This window comes from Silene latifolia, chromosome 6, assembly GCF_048544455.1.
Source record: "Silene latifolia isolate original U9 population chromosome 6, ASM4854445v1, whole genome shotgun sequence".
NCBI classification, from domain to species: Eukaryota; Viridiplantae; Streptophyta; class Magnoliopsida; order Caryophyllales; family Caryophyllaceae; genus Silene; species Silene latifolia.
The window spans coordinates 130,583,211-130,596,472 of NC_133531.1; the positions used below are offsets into that span (position 1 = coordinate 130,583,211).

The window sequence follows — 13,262 nt, forward strand, 5'->3', positions numbered from 1 at the left end:
TTTTCCAGAAAACTCCCAGACGGTGCCTCACCGGCCGCCGGCAGCCCGGCTCCCAACTCGCACAAATCTCAAATGTGCACTCAGTCGGGTCACCGACAGTCGACACCCCTACCGGCTGGGAGAACCATCAAATTTTCACCAAGTTTCCAGGAAGTTCCCAGCCGGTGTCAAGCCCGGCCGCCGGTGGACCGGCAGAGGCTCCCTCGCCTGTGATTTTTGATTTCCCTTTTTCCTCCCTTTTGTCGTGTCTTCTCCATTCCCCCATTTTATTTTGATTGTGTCGATTTTTTTTGTATTTTAGGAGATTATTATTATTATATTATTATTATTATTAGAATAGAAGGATTATCACTAGAGGAGTATAAAAGACACACCTCTCATTAAACTATCTTACCCTAAATTAGACTACCTTAGAAATTAGACTAAAATTAGTTCATCTTTCTCTCAAATATTTTAGAACCCTAGTTAGAATATTTCTCCTCTTTTAATTTTCCTCTTACCCAAGTTGTAATCTTTACTCAAAAATTAATACAATTGTTCTCTTGTTTATCCAAATTCTTCATTCTTTCAATCCAAATTTCCACCTTTTGCAATTAAGTTGAAATAATTCTCTCCCTTAATTTCATTTGTTTACATTTACTTTCATTCAAGTTTTGTTAATTGTTTATGCTTGGATTCTTCTCTTTTGTTGTTAGATTGTTATTGTCTCTATCTTTTTCATCTTATTCATGTTCACCATTGTTGTTTCTCATCTAAAGGTTGAACCTTTGGGTGATTGTGTTAAAGTTTGAGTCTTTTTCTCTTAATCCTTGCCCTTCTTAGTTAAATTAGCATTTCCTCTTACATTTGTTGGGTAATTGCATGATTAGTTGTAGAATCCATTTTCACATCATGTCCATGATTAAAGAATCCATCTTTATTGTCTCTTTTGTCTTAAGAACCATGGTTAGTGAGCAGTCTTCTACTAGGACTCGGTTTGACCCGACATGATTAATTCCATTAATTGACTCTCATAAAGGCTAATTATTGGGAGAGATTAGTGAGGGTAGTCTAGAGGATTGAATTGGTTTATGGGTCAATTTTGGGTAGTGTCGATTTGTAACCCTTGTCCACCAACGAAAGTTGGTTAGGTTGTGAATTGGATACCTGGAAATTGGTCTTATCACTAACCTAGGTTGAGACCGACAGGGAGAACCAAGGGAGGGTACCTCTAGGCTAGTGTTTGAAATCGACCTCCGAGAGGAGGAGTGGGATGACCCGGAAAACGATGAGGGCTTAATGACCTTAGCCATTACTAAGCCACCTTGGGAAAATGCATGTTCTTAGGGTAGCCGGGTATTAGGTTAGGGATTCCGACCTTCGAACCCGAGAGGGGGGTTGGTGGGTAGTTCTAGTGTCCTATTTCGAACCCGAGAGGGGGGTTTTAGGCGAATTAGAGCCATCTCCTCCTTGCTTGTCTACCCGAGTGATTAGCCTAGGGAATCGTCACGTGGAATTATGACTCATTGTGGGAGAACCGAGTTCTAGGCCTTTTTTTATCATTTGATTTACAACTTAATCCTTTCTTGCTCGTTGTTACTTCTCTTGTTTAATTGCATTTTAATTTGTTAGTTTAGTTGTTAGATTATTACCATTACCTCATTATTGCTCGACTTAGCTAAACTTAAGGATTAGAACGATTAATACTCTTCCTAGCTCCTTGTGGGATCGACCCTCAATAGTGTACAACAACAATCGTGCACTTGCGAGGTATAATTTGATACCATCAAGTTTTTGGAGCCGTTGCCGGGAAGCAAAGGCTAGATATTAATCATTTTATTCTAGTTTAGACTAGGTCTTTCTTTGTTACTAATCCCTTTATTGAGTAGTGGAAGGTGTTTTAGAAGAACCGGGAACTTTTGAGTTTTTTTGAGAATCCATTTGGAATTCCCGAAGAAGTAACAATGGCCGCGGTTCCTATGAGGGATAATTTAGCTCCAAAGAAGGTGGTGAATCCTAGTATTGTCAAGCCACCTATACAAGCAAATAATTTCGATGTGAAGGCTACTTTATTGCAACTAGTACAAGGAAACCAATTTGGAGGGGGAGCTACCGAAAACCCCAATGAACACCTTAATGAATTCTTGGATAGTTGTGACATGTTTAAAGTGAATGGAGTATCGAAGGATACAATCCGCCTTAGACTCTTTCCATATTTCTTGAGGGGGAGTGCTAAGGAATGGTTGAAGAGTTGTGAGCCCGATTCATTTAGAACTTGGAATGATGTCTCCAAGGCCTTCTTGAACAAGTACTTTCCACCACAAAGGATCGCAAGAATCAAGAGTGAGCTTAAAGGCTTCACCCAACATGATGATGAGGCCCTTTATGAGGCGTGGGAAAGGTATAAAGGACTCCAAAGGTTGTGCCCCCATCACGGTATCTGAGATGATGAATTGATAAACAGTTTCTATGAGGGGTTGAACAATGAGATGAAAATGAATCTAGACTCCGGCTCGGGAAAAGGGGCACTTGACAAGATAGGTCACAAGACGGCTAAGGAGCTTATAGAGGAGATGGCATCCCGGAATTTTCATTGGAATAATGACCGCCACAAGAGGAAAGGGAAGTCCAATGTGGAATCAACAAACAATGTGGAAGTTAAGGGATTGATATAGGAACTCAAGCAACAAATTGCTTTGTTGAACTTAAGCAACACCTCAAGAAACTCTTCATCAAATTGGTCACAAGTGTATTGTTGTGAGATTTGTGGAGATCAAGGGCATCCACCAAATGAATGTCCTTTGATGATGGGAGAGACAAATTGTATGGAGCAAGTGAATGGAGTGTGGGAATCAATTCCGGCTAGACAAGCATTCAACAACAATCAACACCATCCCGGAATGAGAGCCCACCCAAATTTTTCCCATGGCTCACAAAATGTCCAAAACCCCACTTTCCAATCAAAATCACAATTTACACCAAATTTTCAAGCCCAAAAGCAAAATCCCACCTTTCAACCAAGACCACTATTTCAACCACTCAATCAACCAATCGACCCACCATTTCAACAAAATTCCCAACAATTTCAACAAAATTCTCAACCCTTTCAACAATCCACCCAACCAAAATTAAACATGGAGCTCATAATAGAGCAATTGATGAATTCTCAAACCCAATTTATCACTCATTCCAACCAAAAGCAAGAGGAGGCCACGTCTTCTATCAACCAACTAAGGACTCAAATTCAAGCCTCCCAAAGAGTCACGGATAATCAAATCCCTCAATTGGTCTCTTAAATAAGTCAATTTCAAGCCTCAAATGGAAAATTTCCGGATAAAACCGAGGAGAACCCAAAAACCATTAATGCTATACATTTGAGGAGTGGTAGGGAGTTGGAAGACCGGGTGTTCGTAAAGAGGAAAAATAGTCGCAAACCGGAAGTTGTGGTTGAACCACCAAAAGTGGTTGAAGATGATCTTGTAGAGGTTGTTGTGAAAACTCCCATGGTAGTTGATGAACCTACCAAAATTGTTGAAGAACCCAAGGAACAAGTTGTGAGGACATATGTGCCACCAATTCCTTTTCCCCAAAGGTTGGCAAGGGCAAAGCTTGGGCAAAAGTATGGGAAATTCATGCACATGATGAAAGGTGTGAACATCACCATGCCTTTTATTGATGTCATCAAGGAGATACCCGCATATGGAAAATTCTTGAAGGAATTGATTTCCAACAAAAATTCCTTGAGTCCAAGTACAACGGTGAATTTATCAAAGGAATGTAGTGCAATCTTAATGAATGAGTTGCCCCAAAATCTTGAAGATCCGGGTAGTTTTTCTATCCCGTGCACAATTGGATCCATTCAAATAAAGAGGGCCCTATGTGATTTGGGAGCTAGCATTAGCCTATTGCCTCTCAAGATTTTCAAGAAGTTGAAGGGATTTCAGCTTTTACCAACTAGAGTTTCTTTACAACTTGCCGATAGATCGGTGAGGTATCCAATTGGCCTTGTGGAAGATGTACCACTCAAGGTGGGAAAACTTGTGATACCTTGCGACTTCTATGTGATGGATATTCCCGAGGATTCCAAAATTACAATCATCCTTGGGCGCCCATGCCTTGCTACCGGGGGTGCGATGATTGATGTTAAGAATGGGAAGCTTTTCCTTCAAGTTGGTGATGACAAGATGGAATTCTCGTTGGAAAAATCTATGAAATCTCCTTCTAAAAGTGACTCTTGTTGTAGAGTGGATGTGTTAGAGGATTGCTTGAATGAGCATAATCTTGAGCCTTCATATTTGGACCCATTGGAAGTTTGCCTAAATAAGGAGGAAAATGGAGGTGATCTTGTGTTGAGAGTTGATGTTAAAGGAGATTTGGGTGAAGATCACTCAAGAGAAGATAAATTTGAAGATCAAATTAATGATGAGATTGAATCATTCTTCAACTCTCCGGATTCATTTAATCTAAGCTCTTTAGAAGATGCATCTTAGTTAGATGACTCTTCAAATGATTCTTGGGAAGCTCAAGTTGATGCCTTAGAGATGGCTCTTAATAGAAGTGGAATGGAGTATACTAAGAGTTGTGAGGAAGATGAACTTGGCCCTCCCATATGGGACACTTATGAAGACTCCTTGCAAAATGATAAGTGTGGGGAGGGAAGTTATGAAGAGCTTGGTGCCCCTATTCGGGATGTTTACGATAATGAGGAAGACTCCCCACTACCACCTCCTTTCGAAATCTTTGAAGAAGAAGTGCTTGTCAATGACAAGTGTGAGGAAGAAGAAAAAAATTGGGAAATGGAGGTTGATGAATTCGAAATTGCCATTCTTGGAGAGTTGAGAATCCATGACAAGAACTACGATCTTGGTAGTTTTGACAATAGTTTGGAAGAAATTAAGGGTCTTCTCTTCGGAAATGGTTCGATTCACATGGAGAGTCAAAATGAATGTGATATGAATGGTAGCAATTTGAACCTCAAAGATGAGAAGTTGACTCCTCCACCTCCTTTTCTCCACCATTTTCCTTGTCTCGAAGACCATGTGGACATTCCCTCTCTTTATGAAGTTTATGAGATTTCGTCACTTTATCCTTCTAGCTACTACATTGAAATGGAGGATCCTAGGAACAATACCGAGAGGAGCAAGTGGAAAAACGGGAAGAAGTGTTGGAAAAGAAGTTGGGTGTGTCTTGCTTTGAAATGGTGTTACTTGTGCTTGTTTGAGGCTTTTGTTAAAGCCTTTGGCCGGTTGCTTCATGCCTTGAGTGACATGGATCACACTACTTGGAAATTCAAGCAACAAAATTTTGGATGAGAGATTTGGTGGAGTCCCTTAAGAACCATCGCATACTATAAATTCTCTTCCTTTGCTTTATTTATTTATGTTTTGCTTGCATTTGCATTTAGTTTACTTAGCCGAATAGGAGTTAATCTAAATTAGCTCTCTTTGCATTCATGTAGTGTAGTTTGCATTGTCCTTTAAATTTAGCATATAGAATAATTCATGCATTACATTTATTAACCAAAAACCACTAAAAATTTGAAAAATTTAAAAATTCTTCAAAAACATGTATTTTATTTCGAAATTTCCTCCACACATTTATTTCCATTTGAAATATGTAATAAATAAGTGTGGGGAGGAAATTCCATCATTTAAAAATACCAAAAACATGTTATTTATTTTCAAATATTCAAAAAAATCAAAAACATGTTCTTACATTTTGGAAATTCAAAAACCAACAAAAATATGTTATTTATTTTTCCTATTCTCTCCCTATACTTTGTTCCATTGAGGACAATGTAAATTTCAAGTGTGGGGAGTGAAATATCCACTTTGTCCATATTGTTTATATTTGTATATATTTGCTTGTTAATTTGAGAAAAATACAAAAATGCCTAAAAATTGAAAAAATTCAAAAATTTCAAAAATATTGCATTGTTTATATTATATATATCGCATTTGTCCTTACCACTTTGATAGGCAACACATGAATCATCGGAGAAGACGCTTGGTAAAATTCTTCCAAATCTTTCTCTTTTATCCTTCCTTTTCTTTTTGTATATATAAGCATGGAGGAGGACGGGATATGTGATGTGGGTGTTCCTTTTGGGAACTGTTTTGGATATACTTGTGTTGTTGGTGTGTTGTTAGGACTAGATATTGGTTGCATTTAGAATAGAATTGTATATATGTGTTCACTCTTGCATTCACGTAAATTGTTCATATGTGTAGTTTGCATTCATACACGTTGCATTTCGTATGTAAATATTTGCATAGGGAGTCTAAATGTGGAGGGCATATGTTGCCAATGATGATAATTTGTTTTGCCTGTGTGATTTCCCTCTTGATACCTCATGCCTTTTGATGACACATGTTAGGGTCTTTGCTTGCAAAAACCCGGAAGTCTAGCTTAACAACCAAGTTGCGACCACCTTGTGAGACCGTATTAGGCCCGAGACTTGACCTAGGCTCGACATAGCTACTAAAATGTGAGGATAGAGCCTCCATATGGCCGGTCCATCAAACCGGTCCCGTTTAGGTCATGAGAGTAGTTCTCCTTACGTGGTATGTCATGTCAAAACGCATAAGTATGGTGCTCATTCCTTACCGTAGAAGTGTCGGTGTGCATATTGAGACAACTTTGTTCAAATAAAGTAACCTCACAATAGCCAAATAAGCTTTTGTTATGCCCTTGAGTCAATTTTTTCCTTTTGTTAACCCATTTTGAGCCTAAGCCTTATCGTTTCTATTGCCAACAAAATAACTACATCCCATAAACAACTCACCTTGGTTGAGTAGTTCGTCATTGTGGTTCGTTTGTGGAGTATATTTGGGTTGAAATTTTGACTCACCTTGAGGTGTATGATCTTAATGCCACATGAGTGAAATGCAACTTTGGCTACTTTTGTCTAATAAGAGGTGAACAAGTCGTGAAAAATGCAAGAAAGAAAATCAAATAGAAAAGAAAAAAAATGCAGAAGAAAAACAAATAGAAAATGAGAAAAATGAAATGAAAAACAAAAAGAAAAGAATGTATATTTTGGGTCAAATAAAGGGTTGATGGATTTGAAATTGATCTTGTTTTGAAAAGAATGAAATGAATGGATAGAAATGGCAATTTTTGCCAAATTTTGTGGAGGAATTGTTTTGCATTTGCTATGGTTTAGTGGATTGGTTAGACGTGAGCACTACTTAGCCGATAGCCTCACATATCTTAAAATGGTGCTTGCACCAACCCTTTTCACCTAACCCAAGCCCCATTACAACCCGGTTGTCTCTCTTGTATGTGCATCAATTTGACATTTCTCTTGCGGATATTGGATGGAGTACCATATTAGATTGCGGGCATGCTTCGCAATCCGAGTTAGGAGAGTGATTTCGGTTACTTTTTTGTCACAAAAATCACCCCGTTCTTTCATTTGAGTGACTAGTGAAACCTGTGAGAGTCGGGCTTTGGTCTCTTTTTGGTCAACGGTTTGATATTAGGTCGAATCTTGCGTGTTTGTCGTGTCATTCTAGGGAGTATAGCGAAGTACTTCCCCTTTACCGCCTAGAATTTGTTTCTTAGGCACCCCGTGTTGTCAATGTTGGCTACGTGAGCTAGAATTAGGGGATAGACGCCTTGGTAAGGCCCGGAGACGACACCCTCCACTAATGACTCTCTTTATTCGATTTTTGAAGGAAAAATGGCCGCTTAGATGAGGAAAGCGGTTTAACTTTTTGTGATGCATCTTATATGTTGATTCGTGCTTAAATGTTGGATGTGTTAAAATTTTCTGCAAGCCCCCACTTCCCTTGCATCGGAATGCATACCTCATTGTGTTTCGTTGTGAGTTGAAGGGACGGAGAAGGCCCGTTAATTGCCTTTCATCGGATATTATTAGATTAGCTAGTCTTTTATATTATGGGTCTCGGTTTAGTTTAAATGAGCTTACTCGAGGACAAGTAAGAGATAAGTATGGGGAGATTTGATGAGTAGTCTTTAGGTAGCGTTTATCCCCCATTTATAACCTTATTTGACTCGATTTTGTGTGCTTTAAATGTTAAAAAGCTCATTTTGTTAATTAATTAGAAATAACTAGTTTTATTACATTTATCTTGAACAATTGTTATATCTCGAGTATTTGATACTGCTCTCGTATTTTCGTATTTATAGGTACCGAGCGAGTGAATAAGACGGAGTCAAACAATAATAAAAGAAGATGGAGGTCAACGACTGACCATTCCTAATTAATTCACGTGGCAAATTATGGCATTTTGTTCATCTTCTATCTTGACAATTCCCCTACTCTTTTGTTGAATTCAACCCCAAATACCAAAACCAATTCATCAAACCAATTGCTAAATTTGGCACCGTCTACTACTTTTCGTATTTCCTTTCACCAACTTGCTCATGCCAAACCACCACCATTCGTACCCATTAACACCACCATTACTGTAATACTACGTATTTATGAGTCTCTGGGTACTCTATCGAGTAGGCCTTACTCTGTCGAGTAAGGGTGTGTTGCGTTTTAATATAGTTTCTGACCTGTTGGGTACTCGATCGAGTAACATAGATACTCGATCGAGTAAGGGGGCACTCGATCGAGTACCTTAGCTACTCGATCGAGTAGTATTTCTGACGGGGAATGATTTGACGGGTTTTGCTAATAACGCGAGTTTGATATAAAAGGTTTCCGTCAGTTTATTTAATCACTTTTAACCTTTCTAAACCCTTCAAAAGAAAAAGGAGTTACGTAGTTCTCTCTCGTCGCGTTGTTGGCAAATCCTCAAGGCTAGGAGTGTCGGATCATCTTGTTCTTTGCATCATAGTGTTCCTTACGTCAAGGGTAAGATCTACATACCAATTTTATAGTATTTCGTTAAGTTTTGTTAAACCCTAATTTTGGGTTTGGGGGTTTTCTATGTTTATGTTGATGTGGTAGTGATTGTATGATTATGTGTATAGGAGAAGGGTTGGTAGAGGAAAGGTTTTGAGATAGCTGCTAGATCGTCTGATGTTTGTGTTGCATTCCAGGTAGGATTTCCTACTCAGTATTAGTCCCATAATGGGATGATTGTTGATGTGTTGAGATTGATTGTTTGATATAGTAATTGTGTTCTGATAGTTGTGATTGTGATTGTGGTTGTTGTCTATGGTTCGCGAGGCGTGTCCTCGGCTGAGTGGGGTCACTTGCGGGAGTGGCTTCACGCCCTAGTTTCGCCTTCTGTGGAACCCGCCACAGAAGGGATGTGCACATTAATGGGACAGGGTTATCGCTCGGTATGATGAGCGGGGATTTGGTGGGTACGGCTGCGGTCCCCCACTGGCAGGGCTGGTCCAGTGGACAGTCGGTGATTGAGATTGTTGGAATTGGTGTGGTTGTGGGTGTGTGACGGTTAAGCTGTCTATTTATCTTATTGTTGATACATTGAGTTGTGTGATTAGTACTGACCCCGTTTAAATGTTTTAAAAACTGTGGTGATCCATTCGGGGGTGGTGAGCAGTTATTGAGCAGGTATGAGACGATGTGCATGGGATAGCTGGGATTAGTCACCACGTTGCAGTTTAGAAGTCTTCCGATGTGTCTGACGCTTGATAGTATTTTGATAGTAGATAGTTTTGAGAACTTGTATTTCCTTTTATCAGTTTTGGTTTTGAACATGTAATCACTTAAACTATAATTACTTTTAAAGTACGTTTCTTTATTGTCTTATGATATTCATTGCCTCGGGCAACCGAGATGGTAGTATCCTTATACCTGAGTGGTCCTGGTAAGGCACTTGGAGTATGGGGGTGTTACAATTACACCTCCATTTTTGAACACCACCTGCTACTCCTCATACACCATCACCAATTCACATCAAACTTCCACTCACAGCCACCACCACTCCCCTGCATTTCGTTCCACCATTAATCACCACCTCCATTAACAACCATTTAAACCATTTCCGTCAGCAGCAACCCGACATCAACACCAGCAGCTCTGGCGCATAATCAATCAACCTCCTTTACTACAACCAGCCGCATCACCATACTCGCCTCCCTACATCACTCTCCACCACCATGATTCAACCTTCAATCGCCTCGCCCCCTGCTCCTCCGTTTTCGACCGCCGCCAATTCCACTAGATGCATCACGAGCAGCAGCCGCCATCATCAAGCTTCAACTCGGAGAAGCAACTGGGTTTTAAGCCGGCCAACCGGATGGGAATAAGCAATTAATTTCCCTCTATTTTCCAGAGAACTCCCAGACGGTCCCTCACCGGCCGCCGCCGGCCCGGCACCCAACTCGCACAAATCTCAAATGTGCACTCAGTCGGGTCACCAACCGTCGACACCCCTACCGGCTGGGAGAACCATCAAATTTTCACCAAGTTTCCAGGAAGTTCCCAGCCGGTGTCAAGCCCGGCCGCCGGTGGACCGGCAGAGGCTCCCTCGCCTGCGATTTTTGATTTCCCTTTTTCCTCCCTTTTGTCGTGTCTTCTCCATTCCCCCATTTTATTTTGATTGTGTCGATTGTTTTTGTATTTTAGGAGATTATTATTATTATTATTTTTATTATTATTATTATTATTATTATTATTATTATTATTATTATTATTATTATTATTATTATTATTATTATTATTATTATTTTTATTATTATTATTATTATTATTATTATTATTATTATTATTATTATTATTATTATTATTATTATTATTAGAATTAGAAGGATTATCATTAGAGGAGTATAAAAGACACACCTCTCATTAAACTATCTTACCCTCAATTAGGCTACCTTAGAAATTAGACTAAAATTAGTTCATCTTTCTCTCAAATATTTTAGAACCCCAGTTAGATTATTTCTCCTCTTTTAATTTTCCTCTTACCCAGGTTTTAATCTTTACTCGAAAATTAATACAATTGTTCTCTTGTTTATCCAATTTCTTCATTCTTTCAATCCAAGTTTCCACCTTTTGAAATTAAGTTGGTATAATTCTCTCCCTTAATTTCATTTGTTTATATTTACTTTCATTCAAGTTTTGTTAATTGTTTATGTTTGGATTCTTCTCTTTTGTTGTTAGATTGTTATTGTTTCTATCTTTTTCATCTTATTCATGTTCACCATTGTTGTTTCTCATCTACAGGTTGAACCATTGGGTGATTGTGTTAAAGTTTGAGTCTTTTTGTCTTAATCCTTGCCTTTCTTAGTTAAATTAGCATTTCCTCTTAGATTTGCTGGGTAATTGCATGATTAGTTGTAGAATCCATTTTCACATCATGTCCATGATTAAAGAATCTATCTTTATTGTCTCTTTTGTCTTAAGAGCCATGGTTAGTAAGTAGTCTTCTACTAGGACTCGGTTTGACCCGACATGAGTAATTCTATTAATTGACTCTCATAAAGGCTAAATGTTGGGAGAGATTAGTGAGGGTAGTCTAGAGGATTGAATTGGTTTATGGGTCAATTGTGGGTAGTGTCGATTTGTAACCCTTGTCCACCAACGAAAGTTGGTTAGGTTGTGAATTGGATACCCGGAAATTGATCTTATCACTAACCTAGGTTGAGACCGAAAGGGAGAACCAAGGGAGGGTACCTCTAGGCTAGTGTTTGAAATCGACCTCCGAGAGGAGGAGTGGGATGACCCGGAAAACGATGAGGGCTTAATGACCTTAGCCATTACTAAGCCACCTTGGGAAAATGCATGTTCTTAGGGTAGCCGGGTATTAGGTTAGGGATTCCGACCTTCGAACCCGAGAGGGGGGTTGGTGGGTAGTTCTAGTGTCCTATTTCGAACCCGAGAAGGGGGGGGGGGGGGGTTAGGCGAATTAGAGCCATCTCCTCCTTGCTTGTCTACCCGAGTGATTAGCCTAGGGAATCGTGACGTGGAATTATGAATCGTTGTGGGAGAACCGAGTTCTTGGCTTTTTTTATCATTTGATTTACAACTTAATCCTTTCTTGCTCGTTATTACTTCTCTTGTTTAATTGCATTTTAATTTGTTAGTTTAGTTGTTAGATTATTACCATTACCTCATTATTGCTCGACTTAGCTAAGCTTAAGGATTAGAACGATTAATAATATTCCTAGCTCCTCGTGGGATCGACCCTCAATAGTGTACAATGACAATCGTGCACTTGCGAGGTATAATTTGATACCATCATGGCACTTCCTCTGCCTCCTCTTGTTGACTTCCCATTTCAGGTACGGGACCAGCTTGCACGCCCCCGGCAACAGCAGCCTCTTGAGCTCCCTCTGCAACAGCAGCCTCCAGGAATGATCCATCATCCCCAGAAGTTGTCTGCTCCACCAGTGCAGGAGAGTTCACCTCGTTAACCTCGGGCATCAGCATGCTCAGATCAGGCTGAACGAGGTAAAGGGACTCCAAGTGCCTCTCCTCCTCCTCTACGGGCTGCTGGGTTGGAGCCTCCTGAAGTGCAGCACCCATCACGTTAATATTTCCCCGCCAGGTAGCATAAGCAACGATATTGGTGGCCATGGAGATTAGCTCGCTGATCTTCTCATCAGAGCGCTTCAGAGAGTCAGAGAAGGTACTGCACACCTCCTAAGTACGCGCTAGCTGGTCAACTCCTTCCTTCAGCTTCTTCTTAACTCCAACAAGCTCGGCTTTTAGCTCCACCACCCGCCCCCTCAAGTCAGCACGCTGCTGCTCCAGTTCAGCAATGTTTCCAGTCAACTCCTGATTCCTAGCATTGGTGGCTCTAATGGTAGTCTGGACCACGTTGATCATCCTCCTATTATATAAAGCTGATTGGAGGGTCTGCAAGCAGAAAAAAGGAAGGGTCAGCAAACTTGACATAAAATAAAATCAGAGCAAGTAGTAGAGGGAGAATACCCACCATAAAGGCGTTATGCACATCGTTCTCTGCCATCTCCTCTGGCGAAAAATCTGAGAAGGCCTCCACCAATGGGGGGAAGAGGATCTGATCGATTTCGGGCCAGTATGACACCTTGTCAATATTTCCAAAGCCCTCAGGAAAGTGGGCGATGGTGCCGCCACTAGCGGCAGCAGGAGTGTTAGAATATGTGTCCTCCGCCAATAATGCGATCACGACTGTTGATCATGATGATCACATGTTTAAGTCTCATTATAAGAAAACAATTGGGAAGTAATATTTACTGTCAACTGGTCCACACATATCGGTAATGATTGGCTGACTAGAGTTTGACATTACTGTCGTGCGACGGTGGTGATCAGTTGATCCCCTAGGTCATACCTATAGGGCGACACTCTTAATTGATCAATTAATTGATCGTATAACGTTACGAGTCAACTAATTTAATTAAAATTGACG

The 13,262-nt window shown here is 40.1% G+C and overlaps 1 protein-coding gene and 1 non-coding gene across 2 annotated transcripts; one reads left to right on the forward strand and one right to left on the reverse strand.

Moving 5' to 3' along the window:
- The first annotated feature begins 1,943 nt into the window (after nucleotides 1-1,943).
- Nucleotides 1,944-4,469, forward strand: LOC141588689 (uncharacterized). The gene is made up of 2 exons (XM_074410118.1): nucleotides 1,944-2,380; nucleotides 3,281-4,469. Exons 1-2 carry the CDS (start codon nucleotides 1,944-1,946, stop codon nucleotides 4,467-4,469), a joined length of 1,626 nt encoding a protein of 541 aa, XP_074266219.1.
- Nucleotides 2,313-2,419, reverse strand: LOC141589451 (small nucleolar RNA R71). Its single transcript, XR_012520389.1, has one exon. It is a non-coding gene; the product is annotated as a small nucleolar RNA R71 (small nucleolar RNA).
- Nucleotides 4,470-13,262: the final 8,793 nt, after the last annotated feature.